General features: G+C 38.0%; 1 protein-coding gene across 1 annotated transcript; it reads left to right on the forward strand.

Annotated features, from left to right (window-relative positions):
- Window positions 1–349: 349 nt before the first annotated feature.
- nkx2-3 (NK2 homeobox 3) lies at window positions 350–18,060 on the forward strand. Its single transcript, XM_002937188.5, has 3 exons — window positions 350–579; window positions 14,119–14,841; window positions 15,966–18,060. Exons 2-3 carry the CDS (start codon window positions 14,481–14,483, stop codon window positions 16,589–16,591), a joined length of 987 nt encoding a protein of 328 aa, XP_002937234.1. The 5' UTR covers window positions 350–579; window positions 14,119–14,480; the 3' UTR covers window positions 16,592–18,060.
- The last annotated feature ends 475 nt before the right edge of the window (window positions 18,061–18,535 follow it).

The raw sequence follows: 18,535 nt of genomic DNA on the forward strand, positions 1-18,535 counted from the left end.
ATAGATAGATAGATGATAGATAGATAGATAGATAGATAGATAGATAGATAGATGATAGATAGATAGATAGATAGATAGATAGATAGATAATAGATCGATATGGGTAAATAAAGGGATTAGGATCTGTAGAGATTGAGGATAGAGAGAGAGGATAGACAGGCAAGCAGACAGCAGGCAGATAGTGGTTGGTATGTGGGAGGTATGCACTATGCAGACATGATTATGTACCTTATGAGTACAAGTGCTTAAATCATGGCTAGCCTAGCAGCAGGGGCACACATGAAATATACAATTAATAATTAAGCCTGGCAGGCTGACAGGGTATTTATCCGTGCAGTTGAGAGAATCCCTAGCTTAGTCCTGTTGCAGGGGCAGAAGCAGTTCCTGCAGGAGCCGGCGGGTTATTTACTTTAAGGAGAGACAAGACAGAGCCAAGACCCCTGACAGGGAGATAAGAACTCGGGGCCTGGGGAGATCGTTGAGAATTGCTGGGCTCTCCGGGGAAGGTGGGCAGGAGTGTCCGTATCAGCCTGGGTTCGGCCACTCTGGGGAAAGCTCTCCGGATCCACCATTCTCAGGGTAAGTCCATTTCCATTTGGGGAGGGTATACCTGGGCAGCATTGGCTGTATAATAGGGGGTGAGGGCCTGGGAAGTATATAAGGCACAGAGCAAGCAGAGTGTTAACCCTTTCTAGCAGGGACATGTAGATACGCACTGCCATAGCTGGAGGCTTTAGTGGCAAAGCTGGCATGGTTTCTTCTAATTATCATTTACTTGTACCGGCAACGTGCCATCCTATTTACCTGTCACTTAAAGGATCGGTGCCCTGGGGCAGGGAAATGCATTCAGTGCCAGGTGTGCAGCATTGCCAGTCTCTGCCCTAAACAGCGCCTTGTAGCAACTGAGCCATTATATGGGGTATAGGTATGGGGTATAGGAGCCAGTGCATGGGGGGGGTATAGCTAAATAGGTGCCGGGTACAATCTGTTGCCCTGCCCTGGGGCAGAATGGAGGCAGCGGCAGTTAAAGCCCAGGCCGGGGCAGATCACACACAGGCAGGGGGAGATACTGACTGGGAGCGCAGAATGTGTTTATACTGGGAATATATCCCGGGCCCCTGTCAGCAGCCCCTAGAGCGGCTTTATCTGCAGGCGACTAGTAGCCACTGGCCATGGGCTAATGAACCCCCCAAGGCAAAAGCACACGACTTGGAATAAACAGTTGGGGAAGGAGCCATTAGATGATCTCTCCCTACATAGGACTTTGTGCACTGACAGGACAAGAAAGGACAGAAAGATCTGTCTCTAAACAGTGAGATGTGCAAACTGACTGCCTCCTGTTACAATCATCCAGCTCATTAGCTATTGTTAGTTTAGGCGATTGCACTCTGCTTTTTCGGGCAATATATATGTATAATAGAGCCGTGAATATATAAAACTGGGACTTTCCGCAAGATTTAAAGAATTTCTTTCTTTCTCTTTCGTTCTTTCTTTCTTTCGTTCGTTCGTTCTTTCTTTCTTTCTTTCTTTCTTTCTTTCTTTCTTAATTTCTTTTTTGTTTCGTCTTCTATATATTCTCTTATCGATCGATCTGTCAGTCTCTATCATCCACCACGTTTTATCTGTCTGTCGATCTCATTGATTTTCTTTGTCAAAGTGTTATCAAACTCTGCTGTTATGTATTTAGCTTTTCACAAATTACTAGAGCAATTACCCCTTAATCACTTCAATAATTATTATGATGCTCTTCTGTTTTTTTCCCTCTATTTTATCATTTTTTAATTTTATTTTAATTTATTCCTGTAAATTTTCTTTTCAAGTCAATTTAGTAAAAAATGTACAAATACAAAAGAGTAGAAATTTGAAGAGGTTTCCTTGTCCCTGTTTTTGAAAAATGTTCCTTTTGGCATTACTGGTCTCAACCAGGCCTTTAAATCTAATGCTAGATTGGAAATGGCAGATTATCAACATTTTTACGATCCCTACTAACCATCTCCTTATGTTGTTACAAGAGCAGTGTCGTATAATTCTTTTTTCCAATCATGAATTTGCATAAAATCTTTTCTTAAAGCACTTTCTTTGCAGGGCAAGTGTTAATAGATAGAGGTTAGAAAATAGTCTTCTAATCTTCTAATCTATAAAAAGAATTAACTCATATTACTGGCACCAGTGTGAACTGTGCTTTGCGATCCTGCATGTCGGATATCTGCCATTAGTAATTATCTTAATTGTTTTTTATCTGTACTTATCCCTGTTTATGATCTGCGGCACTGTATCTGCGGTAAATTCAGAACGAAAACTATAACGAAACTATGTATATGTGCATATATCATTTATATTTTCGTGTGCAGGAAAAGAAAGACTTAAAACTCAGAAGTCAACGTTGTTGTAAAGATATATTAGATAGATAGATAGATAGATAGATAGATAGATATTCCTATATATGCATATATATATATGTGTGCCTAAATATTCGATTCGATATTTACATTTGTACATTTATATTACACTATTGCACCACTGCAATATTATATTAAATCTACCCTGACTTACTATCGAATGAAAAGCCAAATAAATGCCTTTATCTTCATATTACAACTGAGCATAACAAAACTACCAAGGAGATGAGATGTCTGATTTAATCCGAAGCATGTGCATAGACCAAATGAATAGTTTGTGTGTTACAGCCATGGAAATCAACAAAGCATGTTTGTTATAATGTTTATCATCATTTGTATAATGATATACTTTATTAGAGGCTGGTTACACACATAATTGCATATTTACACACACACACACTGAGGGGCAGATTTATCAGAATGTGAGTATAACGTTTAATACATAACACTCACCCATGTTCTTTTCATTCCTATGGGATTCTTAGAAGCTTATTTATCAAATTGTGATTTCTAACTTTCGCCCCTTGATAAATACGCTTCTAAAAATTCCATAGGAATGAATAGAACATGGGAGAGTTTTTATGTTTTAAAATCTCTAAACTCACAATTTGATAAATCTGCCCTGAATGTGCGATCCTGTATCATTCTCATGTCCCCAGGGAGCGCCTAATTTAGAGCCGATTATCAGCCCATTAGTAAATATGCACAGGTCGGGGTGGGGAAAGAGCCTGAAGAGAGATGCTGATAGGGATCAGACCTCTTTAAGTGACCAGGTAACATCCAGGTATTTGTCACTGGCGCCTGCTCTGGCCAAAACAACAACAGATCAGACAGGAACACAAAGGGGCCACTTTCCCTCAGTCCAGTTAACCAGGTAGGGCAGGAGACAGCAATCTGTTACAATGGGACCAGGTAGTGGATGGAATTTCTCAGCCCCTCTTTCCCAGCACAGAATGGGTCTGAATAGATGTTATGAACATATCCCATCACCACCAACCCCTGTCTGTATCCTTTTATCATGATCATCACCTGCCCATTATCATGGGCTTCCTTTATACTTACACGTTTCCAATTAAAACTATATATATATATACTGTATATATATATATATATATATATATATATATATATATATATATATATATATATATAGTCAAGAGACCATCACCCCCTGTAATAGATAGATAAATAAATAATACTGTAATAAATTTGCCTTTTGATGAAAAAGTGCAAATATTTTAATTTCTTCCTCTGTCATGCAGCATTTTAGGTATTCTCTATTCTCAAGGATAATGAACGCGGCATGGAATATCTATCTATCTATCATCTATCATCATCATCATCATCATCATCATCTATCTGTTGCTCATGTATTAACATTATTTCGCTAAAAATGACCTCAGGACCAGCACTCCCTATATACTGTGGTTCTTTATTATTTACACCTTTTACACACTTCTGTGTGTGCAAATATAGTATATCAGGGAGAGTCTCAGGCCAAAGTACTAGGTGCATTTTATTTGAGAAAGACCACTAATTGGAATGGAAATGTTATATAGAGGTGCTGTGTAATGGAGTGAGAAATTAAATATAAATATATGTACATAGAGAAAATAATTAGGGTGCAGTGTGTATATATATATATATATATATATATATATATATATACACACACACATACACATTTTTTTTATATATACACATATATACACGATTTTTAAACTTAATGCAGTTATTAGCTTCTTTAGGTCAAACGTCTAATGTAGAAGAGACTCTTGTGCCAAGATTATAATTTCTATTTTACAGAATATATTATTGCAACAGAGATGTGACAATACTGACAATTAAACTTAGTTTTATTACAAAATAATTTAGCAACCCCAGGTGATTACATTACATTATTACATTAACATTTATTTATAAAGCGCCAACATATTCCGCAGCGCTGTACAATAAGTGGGTTACATACATTGGACATACAGAGTAACATATAAAGCAATCAATAACCGATACAAGAGGTGAAGAGGGCCCTGCCCAAAAGAGCTTACAATCTACAAGGTGATGCCCAGATGTGTATTTCATTTTCAATCCTAAAATACTTCCCTGCATTGTATAAGCTTTACAGGTAGAGACCAATGTTCTAAAGAGGGGGAGAAATAATTCGTTGGGTATATGTAGAACAGAACTGTACTTTAATAATATCTGAGAATTTACTTTGCTGTACGTATGAACTGGGGAGTTAACAATGGCACAAATATGGGGATTTTACCCCAATTCATTAACCTTTAGATTTCAGTTTTTAAGTAATTGTTACACCGAAATCCCAGGTCAGATGAGATTATTATACAGGAGAAAAGCGTGTTATAACATAACCAGCTTATCTGTGCAGAGTACATGTTTTTCTCCTCAGCTTTGGGTACCCCGATTGCATTGTTTTTAAACATAATGCTTTGCAGGATCCTGTTTTCAAAATCCCATTACTAAGCCAATAAGGCTTATGATTAGTTATTACTTTTGAATGGGACAGAAGTCATTGGCCTGTTTAATAAAAGCCAGTGAATCTGCAGAAGTAGTTTAAAAAATAAAGAGGTGGCCTTTTAATGAAATGATTCCCAATGGAAAACTGACTTCATGTGTTTCACGATGGCATGTTCCCAATTGCTGAAACGGCTATTGAAATGGGCCTTTCTATGTGAATACAATATCCACTGATGACAATAATACAGAAATGTTCTGTTGTTTCACTGTAGCAGCTGCTAGTACTGTAAACACCAATCCCCTGTGAGGCAAACGAGATACCAGGTTGTATTTGTCCGCAGATATGCATCACTTTTCCATGTGACAATGAAATGATAGATTACTTTTTAAATCATGTAAGCCTTGTACTGTCACAGGCATCTACATTTATCTTGTTTGATGACATGAGCCTCCTCCTATTTCCTTTTGCTTACTGAACAGTACATTTTGTCTATTGCCTATTCACTTCTCTCTTATCCTGTTCAACTAATATTTATGTACAGTTATTTAAAATAAATATATTTAAGATAAAATTTAAAGATCGAATGGATTTATTTAATTGTATATAAGTGTTTGGGAGAAAGAGCAACACAGAAATAGAGAGAGACTAAATCATTGCACAAAATATTTGGTGTGCCGTTGCTCTGTGTATGTATAAGTGTGCCGTACTGTATGTATAAGAATGTATGTGCCTGAATGAGTGTGTATGTGTGTGTTTGAAAGAGAGGGGTGTGTATTTGTGACTGTGTGGTTTTGTGTGTGAAAGACAGAGAGAGACAGAGAGAGAGATGGAGTTACTGTGTACTGTGAGTGTGAGTGTGTGGGGGGGGGGGGTGTTCCTTTACATTTGTACATGTAACCCACAAAAAACGATTTACAGTTAACTATCAGTCTAATACTTCTAGTGAGGTGTGTGTGTGTGTATGTGTGTGTGTATGTGTGTGTATGTGTGTGATCAGAGAGACATCATATTGGAGAGAGATTTTGTTGGGATGAGGTGAGGCAGAGGGGAGAGGTGAGTATGAAAAAATGTGTAAAAGAGATTTGTGTGAAAGGTAAGTGAGGTGTGTGTGTCGGTGCCTGTCATTGGTAGCATGTATAACATATACATCACATATACATACATAACACCTGTACTACAATCAAATTGCCTATATATTTTCCCAGTGTGCCTTGTTTGACATAATTCTCTAACTGCTACCTGCTGCCTGCATAGATTTCCCATTCAGGGGAAAGAGCCTTTTGTTCCCCTCCACATACTAAAACTGGGTCCTCAGCAGTGTCCTTTTAACATTAGGAGGCAGCTGATAGAGAGCATCTCATGAAACAGTTGTACATTTTATACATGTGTCATCACATTGTTTAGAGTAATTACCCATTAAACACAGAAGAATCGTTTTATTTATCCCTACAGTAAGATAAGGTTTCACTGGAATATATGGGGAAAATAATACTCCATGTGTGGATCAGTGTAATACAGATAATGCAGTTATTAGTAGTATTAGTTATAAGGTTTCAGTATTTCCACATATATCCTTGTAGATTGTAAGCTCTTTTGGGCAGGGCCCTCTTCACCTCTTGTATCGGTTATTGATTGCTTTATATGTTACTCTGTATGTCCAATGTATGAAACCCACTTATTGTACAGCGCTGCGGAATATGTTGGCTCTTTATAAATAAATGTTAATAATAATGTTAATAATATCATTTGTGGCTGACCAATTTTTCTGGTGAGCATTTTTGGTGAGAAACAATGTTAATCGGTATTAATTCCTTACCTTAAAACAGTCTGGAGGATTTGCTTGGCTTCAGATTTATATTTTTTGGGGGGGGGTTTGTTTTAATGTTTTTTGCGTTTTCGTATTCTTATAAAGTGTATTGTAGTGTATCTATAGGGCCCAGACTCGCTACCAGTGTAGCCGCCACGTATAAACTTCTATATCAATACAATGTTTATTCCAGGGGATCCTAGCAAAATTACATAGGAAGGAATATCAAATAATTTATTGCTGCAAAAGTATTATATACATTTATATAATAATATAATGTTTATGCCACATGTTTCTTTTATCTTGTAGTATTCTTAGTTTATCAGAAAGGAAATATTACTGTGTAAAGCAAACTGCACTTTCCGGTCTCTTTATTTTAAAGGTTTCTTAACTCTATACATAACATTTAATTAGATATACACTGATATTAAACTTTATATACATATTTAGATGCGCCCGCCCGTGTGTTTTATATAGTGGCCAGTCGGTATAGAAATGCCAACGACACTGCCTACTGTACAATACCGAATAGTTTGTAACAGTATATATTTAATATTCATATGTAAAAATAATGTAACCAATATAAAAAGCGCATCTTGTACTACAGAATTAGAAGTGTTTATTTTTCATACTAAATACAGTTTCCTGTTTTTTATTCTTGTACTATTGTGATACATTATATATACATTTAGTAATATTTATGGCTTTGTGCGCTTGCCATCAGTGCTGTCAGTATACTTTGTTTCAATTCACTGTTCTACAGATATGACTGCACTGTCCATCGAGTTTTACATTTGTCCTGTTACACATACCAGGTAATGTAAACGATTAATAGCTTATACGCTGTTTATTACTACATCTCATTTGAAAGGAACAGCTGGTAAATTTTCTGTTTAAAAGATTTTTGATCAAACAACTGAAGTTCATAGTAACAAAATAAAATGTTCCTAAATCTTCGAATCAAGGCATGACTTAAACTTGTGTGAACCCAACTATAAATCCTCAACAGTAATACTATTAATATGTATATTTATATATAGGCCTGTTTTTGCTGGGGATCATTTGGAATGGTTGAATTTGAAGGGCTATTTTTATTTTTTTAATCCAAATTAACTATGTAGTATGAACACTTTTATTGTTATTAAATAACACAGTTTTATACGACATCTTTTGGTGCTCTTTATTCACATTTTTAAATGTAATAAAAAATGGATATGGATACAATTTGAATTTACTATTTTAATTGGAAAAATATCTTTTTCCATATATATATATATATATATATATATATTTGTGTGTACAATAATTATAATTGGTTTCTAAATTGCACTACATTGGTTACTTTAAGAGGTATCTGCTGCACACCAATGCACACACAATTATGTTTGTGCACACTTCATATTAGCAATAAATTGGCCTGATTGTTACTAAATCTATTCTCTGACAGTGAGGGAAGGATTTAGGGGCAGATTTTGGAGGAATCTGCTCTTACAGGAACTGCATGAAGCTGTGAGGAAGCCCAGGCAGCGCCAGAGGATGTAACACTGATAAGGGCCTAATTGTTATCAAATGCAGACACAGGGGGCACAATCATGTCAGTTTGAGAAATATAGATAAGCCGTTCACTATAATCCCCGCCATATCTAACTCCCCTGATCACAAACACCTACTTGGTCTGAAAAGTTTCCCTTATAAGCGAACTGAGTCAATGGGGGGCACTTTCACTCAGCCTGGGTGGTGTATTAATAGTCTGATGCAGCAGGAGCTTGATAAAAGCGGCCTAGAACTAAAAATGACTAATAACAAGAGCCAGTGGAGCCCCGGCACAGGACCCCAGGAGTAACTTACCTGCCAAGTGTCTCATGGAGGAGGGAATCTGGGGGGACAATGAGAGCAGGGGATCAGTGCAGGGGATCAGAGCAGGGGATCAGGCCAGGAACCCTGCGCACTGGGTATGCGCGTACAACACACTAGCACCAGGCACACACTTTCTTTCGCTTTGGAAACTTATATAAACATGAACATTTTTTTCTCTAAGGGATTTGAGAAAAAGCCAAGAAAACGTATAGGTGGCCTGTACATTCCCTCACCCCTAGAAATGCACTGGGAGGGACTTCTTGTACAAATAGGAGACTGGGGAAATTTTCCTGAATATCAGCAACAGCCTCGGCTTTATAGGAGTCTATGGCAGCCCCCAGGCTCCAACCCAACAAAATGTATTCGCCTGTGTTTGGACATCTGTGCCACAAAGGAGCTTGTGATGGGAAATAAGTCGTTTAGAAGATCTGGGGAGAATGGCCATGAAATAACTGAATTTTTTAAGTAATAATAATAATAATAATATATTCACAAGTCGTGATATGAGGGATGTGTATCTCTCCTCCAGGTCCCACACTGGCCTCCAGCCATAGAGCCAAGGACCCTACTGAGATCACTGTATTATATTACTGTACAAGTGTCCAGCCTATCCGAGGCCTGAAATACCTGGAGAGGATTGTGAGAGACCAAGGATTACATTCAGTAAATCGCAATAAATATTGCCTAAAACGGAAAATATTGCACGCACTGGACTTTATAGCCAAAATACTAAAGGAAGTCATTATTTTAGTTTATACAAGGATGGAATAATAGAGAGATGACATGTTTATGTGGATTATATTGGACTTTATGGAAGATGTAATGTATTTATTTTTTTATTTAGTCTTGTTTCATATATACAGTTACATACAATTAAATACATGTGTAGGTTTGTTTAGTCTTTATTTTTCTCTCTTACATTCATAACATCAGACCCCAAGGAACCCCAAACTGATGTGAGATCAATGCAAAGCAATAGTGAACCTCTCATTATATTTTTGGTGCAACGAAGCTACAAATAATAAAAAAAAAGGGGTTTAGTTAATACGTTAATGTAAAATTTTATATAGTAATAGAGTTACCATCAAGTTGACTTGTTATAGCTGGGTGACCCCCAGTGTTAAGCTTTGGGGGAGTTTAACCCAATCTGCAACCAAACTTTTATTATATACAATAGATGTTATTAATTGCTTTTGCTATAGTTAATTATGTGCTATATGTGTATTGTTCTATTGTCCCCATAATCGCATGGAAGTGGCGGGGGTGCCACGGTTGGGGCCGCTCTATATATAGCAGCATGGAGGAAGCTGAGTGTGGGGGTTATCTGAGGTCTGTGCAAGTGCAGCGCAATGGGCACAATCTGCAGAGCTGGGAAGGAGAGGGGCCACTTCTTATTACCCTCTGATAATATCTGCAGCCTTCTGCCTCCGATCTGCTTGAGGAATGTTAATTGATGCTGCATTTTTCTTGCTGATCCTGGCTGATCCTGATTCTGCCGCAGCTCTGAGGCTGGAAATCGGTGAATGTGGCCCTTTGGGGCCCGGAGACCTGGAACCTTGTGTCACCTTCCCATGGGTGCAGAGAGCTGTCTAATTGCCCCAAACTTAATGTGCACATTAACGGACAATAAAGAGGAGAAAGGATTACTGGAGGCTCCCTGCTGCCATTGTCTTATCTCTAACTACTGATTATTGACTCGCTAAACTAGTCATAGACTGTGATGGACTGCTGGGCTAATTACATTACCTGTCAGCAAAGCTGTAAAGATGGTATCTGGGTTTGTGTTTGGTGCAGGTCTATTTATGGTACCCGGTGGCACCCACAGTAGCATCTGAACAGGGCTCCTTTGGGGAGAAGACACACTGAGCTACTTAGTAGCAGCTAGTCGTCACGGCTACTAAACCCCAGAAAATACTCTGCTATAGACAATAATGAGAATTGCTAAAAACACACGTAGAGACGATTATCAGTAACTGACCTATTGTCTATTTTAGTAGCCATGATTAGTATCTGCTACTAGTAGCTCTATCTGCTACTAGTAGCTCTGTGTGTCTTCACCCTTAGTGTCCCAGTCTTCATAAAATTTCCTTGCAAGGAAACGCAATTTAAAATATAAACGTTTTCATATTTATACAGATAGTTTCCTTTAGTAATATGCCCGAACCTTGACACTCTGATGACATGAGTGGTGTTCCTGGAAGCCGAGCTAGGGCAATTAGTTGGGCAAGTCACACCATGACAAAGATTTCGATGGTGGGTCCCAGCAGCTGCCCAAAACAGTTTTGGTAAACTTGAATTTATAAAGTCGGAAATAAAATAAAAACACCCATTCTGCCCCCACACGAAAAAAAAGTCCCTTTCGTTGCAATAAAAGGTTAAAGAAACTAAAATGCTGATTTTGTAAACCTCTTGCAGCTGATTACAATTAAGGGGGGCTGACATTATTGTGTGAGGAGTCATGAAAATGTTCTGTCACATGACTGTAAGGGGCCCTGAGCTAGTTCCCATTTTGCCCACTTATTAAAACTGCAAATACTTTTCTTGCACTTTATGCTTACTCCCTGCCATTCTGTCTCTTTGGTAGGACTCTGTCATTCATTCGATGGTTGCAGGAAGCCCCAGTGACTTTCTAATTAATGAGCAATTTCAATATATACTGGAAAACCATTTCTGGATTTTTTTTTGTGGGGGGGGGCTCTGAATTAACACTACTTATGCCAGTGCTTACAGTTATTGGCTTATACATACTGATGTTTAACCAAATACACACACCCAGCACTCTCTTATAAAACAGAAACACCATGGCCCAGATTAACCAAAAATTCATCCCTCAGTTCTTAAAAGTGTGAGTTATTGTCTGTGGGATATTATCATCCAATTCATTAAGCTTATTATCATTTTTGGGCGCTTATTCCCAGCGATATTAACACCAAAAAGTTCAGGGAACTGGTTCTTATTAGCCGTAACATAAAAGGTTTTGCCTTTTACTGCAGAATTCTGGGCCCAAACAACTTTTTTAACATTGACTAATTATTATACAAGAACAAATAGTTTTATAGGGAACAAGTAATGTATGTGTATGGTTGCTTACAGTCACATTAGTATATATATTTATGTGCCTTGTACAATAGTGGGCGACTATTATTATTATTTATATACCGCCATCAATTTACGCAGCGCTTTACAGAATATTATTAGCCCTTTTGTTAAATAACACTCGTTGTTTTGCATTTTTACTCTCAATACATAGCTTGACCCGCAAGAAGCATTACAGATCCACTAATTTTTATATACTAGTGTTACTGAAAATATAGCGAAATTTAAAAAGCTGCCACCTAAAAAAACCGAATTGATGGATATTTATGCTTTTTGTTTTAAAAATGCGTACCTTAAAAACGATGAAATATATACCTTTAATGAATGCAGAAGAAGGTAATCGTACAGAAGAGGTCAATACCACATTCACTAGTGGTTTCTACCCAACAGTAAACGGTAACAATACATTCACCATGTTTGCTTAATTAACTAGCACCACTGGTCTATAATTGGGTTCTACCCACATGTTCTGACTACAGTTACTGACCTGTTGTACATGGAAAGCTGCTTGTACATACAGCTACTCACCACTTCTGCTCGGCCAACCAAATTTACTCAACGATGTATGTCTGACCTTTCTCACCAAAGTAGTTTTTTTTCCATTAACTGCAGCCTCTCCTCCTAAAGTTTTGCTTTCTCTGCTCAAGGAACCTCTTGTAAATGCAATTGTTAGTCTATAATCAAGAGCTAATTTTGTGCAATGTCAATTTTTCCTAACTAAGCTTCTCTTACGCCACATATTTACCTGCATGTGTGTGGTGGCACCACAGTTATTTCCCATGTATAACCAGCCTCTTGTAACAAGCTATTCACCTGCTGTGTACATTTAACCATTACTAACCAATTTACTTTTCCTGTTATGTATAGTTACCCTCTTCTTTTCATAGGTACTTACATACTGAAATTAGCTAGCCTATTTATACAGCCCAGTTACCCACTATTAACCATGGCTTATGTACTTCTTGTTTCCTGCTGTACAAGTATGACCACCAGTATATTTCCATATACACTGGTCAGCACAGAAGTGCTACTTAAATGCTGTATTTGGTAAAATAAAATTATCTTAACCTGTTTATTCTTTATAATAATTTGAATGGGAGTCTGTATAAGTTGCAGACCTTTTGCTATTTTACCATATATCTCGACACATTCACCTAATTCTTTGATATTCAATACATATCATATAAGACAAAATTTCTACTGCTTACTGTCTGTTTTAGAAAGGGGTTGATGCATATGGCGGCCGGTGTTAAAGCCTCACAGAACAGTCTCCCACCTGTTGTACAAAGGCAGGGCATTGTGTTCTAATTAAAATAATTAAAATGGACCACAAGTTGCGAGGATTTGCTAGTCAGTTGGCTTTTTCACATATTTCATTCATTGGGACATAGTAAGGTTAGAGGGAACCCTGAAGATATGACCACAGATGATAGATAGATAGATAGATAGATAGATAGATAGATAGATAGATAGATAGATAGATAGATAGATAGATAGATAGAGATATGTAGATGATAGATAGATAGATAGATAGATAGATAGATAGATAGATAGATAGATAGATGATGGATAGATAGATAGATAGATAGATAGATAGATGATAGATAGATAGATAGATAGATAGATAATAAATAGATAGATAGATTGATAGATAGATAGATGATAGATAGATAGATAGATAGATAGATAGATAGATAGATAGATAGATGATAGATATGTAGATAGATAGATAGATAGATGATAGAGATAGATAGATAGATAGATAGATAGATAATAAATAGATAGATAGATAGATAGATAGATAGATAGATGATAGATAGATAGATAGATAGATAGATAGATAGATAGATGATAGATAGATAGATAGATAGATAGATAGATAGATAGATGATAGATATGTAGATAGATAGATAGATGATAGAGATAGATAGATAGATAGATAGATGATAGATAGATAGATAGATAGAACTGGCTTCTAGGGAGGCATACTGAACTGTATCAGGGGGGATTGTTTAAATTAAATAATACCTACCGCCATAGATAATTGCTAAGGGGTGGGGGGTTATCTAACCATATTTTTAATGAAAAACTAAAAACGCGATATGCAAAATTTTAAAATATAAATCCAAAATTGGTGCAGTATATTCCCTTACCATAGGAAAGTATATCTGACCAACACTCTCTTTTATTTTTTCATCGTATTTGTTTATTTATTATTAACACTCAGACACAGCAGTGATCCAGTTGAAATGTCCGGAATTAAAACACTTTATCTAAGGGTGCGGGAGATACCAGGTGATATTGTGAAACAGGCACATGGGTCCATACTGACATGATATAGTTATTCCTCTTGATGGCTCTGTTGGAACATATTAGCGCACAATCCCTGCACTAAGGGGTTAAAGCCGCAGGCCTGAATCTGCTGGAAAGTAACTTATCTCCCTCCTTCTCGCCTTGTACATTTTTATCCCAATACAAAGGAGTCTTCCGGAGAGCCAAGAATGGGAGGAGCTGGCGGCACTAAAGCCAGTCCCAAGTCCCCATTGGTTGAATTCCTGCGGAGGGCGTGGCTGGCAGTCATTCCCAGCGCGGTGTCACGGAGAGGGGGCGGGGCGAGTGGAGCAGGCAGGACTGAAGGCTTGAGTTTGCCCCGGGTCTGTGTGTAACACAAGCCAGAGCGCCAGAGCCCGGGATATGGAGGCTGTTTAGACAGGAGCAGGAGCTTTTGCATCGTTTATCATTCAGCCATTTGCCCATCACGGGAGAGTCCCACATTCCCAGCACAAGGGGCCTCCCTACACAGGATTTATTGACCCTTTGCACTTGCAATTAAGTCCTGCTGATGATGTTACCGAGCCCAGTCACTTCCACACCTTTCTCCGTCAAAGACATTCTAAATCTGGAGCAACAGGGTCAGCCGCCCATCGCCCACCCCCAGCACCTCCAGCAGCAGTGCAGCAGGGCCCACCCAGCCCACCCAGCCCAGGACTTGGACTCAGACTTCCAGCAGGCCTCTTGCATGTTGGCTGCGGGGGAGAGATGTGTGTATGCGGGCGGGGAGGATAAGCTGCCCTTCCTCAGTGCTATGGGGGCTGCTGAGCCTCATGGGGACGTTGGGCTCTCCCCTGACAGATATGTGGCCCTCAGGGACCCCAAAGAGGAAGATGAAGAGGAAGAAGACTCGCTAAGAGAGGGTGGGAACAGTAAGTACAGTGTTACTTGCATGGAATCACTCAGCATTCACTGGGCAATATTTTTCAAGATAAAACTAGTGCAGTTCAACCCTCCTGTGTTTCAATCTAAAAACAGATTTAGTTAAAGATTGTGTGCTTTAAGCAAACTTTGTAGGATATTGCCCATTGTTTACTGTCATCAGAACAAAGACGTCGGCTGAGACACAACTGTAGTTTTATCTAGAAATCTAAAGTTTTGGTGGGACAAATGTATTTTTCCGCATTTCTCAGACTAAACCATCCCACTGATCGCTATGAAACGCTTCCTGTAGCCGAGATTTGTCTGCATCCTGAATTATCAGACTTTATTTACCAAAAAGTGTAGCCAATTATATAAGGAAATTATTACCGTTTAAACATAATTAATACATTTACATAGTTTATATTGTTTAGGGAAAACGCCGATAAGATGACATTAACATAATTCATGGTTTTTTTTTGTAAATCTATTCAAAATCCACCCCTGAAAGAATAGGTATATTTTATACCTATAGGTTTATTTAAAGAGTTTATATAAATTTAGAACTCTTGTCGCTATTTACAATCGATGTATTCTTATTTTTTTTTGTATTGTTTTGAATTGTGAGAATTGTTTATAATCGAAAATGATTAATTCTACAAAAAATGAAAATCACAGTTATATGTATAAGAATTCGCTGTGCTACATTCAACGGTAAATTGTTTACAATTAAAATAAAACATTGAATGTATAAGGATAAATAGATATCGAATTTAAAGCAGTCAAGAATATTTTTTTTCGTCACTCACTAATCTAATATTTAGTAGTTATAATTCCTAGAAGGAAAAATAATATCTGTAATTCACAGAGAGAGAAAAAAAAAAATATATATACTAGTATTCTTACGCATATATATGTATATACATATACATTTATGTACACGCATACATATATAAATATATATGTGATACATGAAAATAATACACGTAGACTGTGTAGAATGATGTATTAGTCTGTAATGTTACTACGTAAAGGTTACTAACGGTGTGTTTGGGTTTAATTGGAGTTTTTTGCAGTTGAGTGCAGGTTTGACTGTCCCAGCTGTTACATTGTATCACTTATGTTCCAAACGCAGAATCTTGTTTCCTGAATAAATCTCCCGATGGCGAGGGGAAGCTAGAAGACCCAGACAGGCCCAAGCAGAGAAGCCGCAGAAAACCCAGGGTCCTGTTTTCCCAAGCCCAAGTCTTTGAGCTGGAGAGGAGATTTAAACAACAGCGATATCTCTCTGCCCCTGAGAGGGAGCATTTGGCAAACAGCCTGAAACTCACCTCTACCCAGGTGAAAATCTGGTTCCAAAATAGGAGATACAAGTGTAAGAGGCAAAGGCAGGACAAATCTCTGGAGATGGGCACCCACCACCCTCCCCCTCCCAGAAGGGTAGCAGTGCCAGTGTTGGTGAGGGATGGCAAGCCTTGTATTGGCGGATCTCAAAGCTACAATACGGCCTATAATGTGACAGCCAGTCCCTACTCATATAACAGTTACCCAGCCTACAGCTACAACAACAGCCCTTCCTACAATACCAACTACAACTGCAATTATGCCAGTATCCCCTCAAACCTACACAATACAGGAACCAGTCCATTTGTAAACCTTGGCAACCTCAGCCAGATCAGCAATTCCCCACAGCCCCAGACCCACCCAGGGACTTCAGTTCCTGCATGCCAGGGGACTTTACAGGGTATCCGGGCCTGGTAGAACTTGCAGGAACACTTCTACTTTGGACCTTTCTGCTTTGGACCTTACCAGCTCTAGAGGAAATATGCAACTTCTAGATTCAGAGACAGAAACAATGGCGTCAGGGTCGCCAATCGCTTGGCCCTGCATAGACTGTGGACTCTCTGCTGTGCAGATATTATGAAATGACTAGGTCTGACAAAAGAGCTGGGGACATTTAATACAGGAAGCACAATAAGGTATTACTGCCCCCATAGAAATATAAAAAAGTGATATGGAAAATACAAAAACGACTGTATCTTTGTAATGAAAGATACAAGGAGAGGATATATAGATTTTATATGCATATATAAATATATAAATCGAAACTTTGGCTTTGAACCTGAGTGTAGGTTTTTAAAGCAAAAATGATCAGATCTGCCAAATCATCATTATTAGTGACAGTGATAGTGATTATCACTTTAACGCTTGAAGAGCAAAATCTTCCTTCATGGGCCTCTAGCTGCTCTACAGAGCCCAGCACCCTCTATGGCCAACGGCTACCAGGAGTTGCTGGGAATTGTAGTTCTTAATCAGCCGGAGATAAAGTAGAGACCGATCTGTGGTCACTCAGCTACAGATCCCTAGAGCACTAGCCCCTGAGGTGTCGGGGATATTCCGTTATAGGTCTGTGTCTGGGGGGTTCATTGGATCATTTATTTTGAATGAACTGTAGTGTAATGTTATGTATATTGTATAGGCACTCAAAGCAATCTCAGACAGCAGGCCTTGTGGTGCTATATGCCAGTGTATTGTGATATCTTTTCTTTTCAATGCAAAAAATAGCCACTTATTTATCTATAGTATTCACATTAAAGTATACCAAACGAAGAACTGAACTCCTTCCATATCGACGCAGTGTGTTTTCTCCCTCACATTCTGGCACCCATAGATTGTTACTTTGCTGGCTTTATATACTCCATACTCCTCCTACTGACAGGTCCCAACCCTATATTATATATAGATTACGCTAAAAGCAGATGACAGTAGCCCTATAAATTAATCATGATGACCTATGACCTTTGGGAGCTGGCTAGTTCGTTTCAATGCAGAAGGTTATTGCATTTATATGTAACTTTAACCCATTACTATTTAATGGCTTGAAGTGAGTGTATAAGTAAACAAACTCTTAAGAAATATACATTTTCACTCTCAGCCAACTAATGGGGCCAGGTTCTCATGCGAAAACCCCTTGGTTATTTCTAGCTATTGTTGTTTTTCCTTGTTGGGTGTCACAACAGCTAAAAATAGGAGGACGAAAACTTTAAAAAATAAATCAATACAAAATAATTTCCATAGTTAATAATGCAGTTGGAAATATATAAATGTACACAATAACGTGGCCTTTATTATTGGCATAGGAAAACTGTGTTCGTTTTAGATTTCTTAGTAATACACAGCCCCATGCACTAAATCTCCAATAAAACTGATGTGCAATATTTCTATTTATATTCCGCTTGCAACTGTCCTTTTGTGTTTAGCCAGATAAATGTACAAGAAGTGGGGGTCCTAATAACGGGGGTGTTTCTGAAAAGCTGAAGGGGTAAAAAAGCCTATGAAATATTGCTTATGCGTGTGTGTCCGAGGTTAATAATCCAGTTTATGTTCTTTGTTTATGTGTGCATCTGAGCTTTATATTTCTACAAGAATTCATTTGGGGGTGCAGATAATCAGAGTTAGAACTGCAGTCTGTCTCCATTAAAAGCACTAATACAACAAGACTAGCACAGAGACCCTGATCCACAAGAAACAGTTTTAGGTTATCAAATTATTTCAATTTAAAAAGATATTAGTATTCACCCATTGTTAAGAAATGGGTCCCTCAAAACGTTTCTTGTTTAGCATTGTACATAAGTTAGCATTTAAAATCAATATAATACTTCATAAAACGGTGCAACTGGTATGATTTTTATTATACTTCTTGAG

The sequence above is a fragment of the Xenopus tropicalis genome, chromosome 7 (genome assembly GCF_000004195.4).
Source record: "Xenopus tropicalis strain Nigerian chromosome 7, UCB_Xtro_10.0, whole genome shotgun sequence".
Taxonomy (NCBI): domain Eukaryota; kingdom Metazoa; phylum Chordata; class Amphibia; order Anura; family Pipidae; genus Xenopus; species Xenopus tropicalis.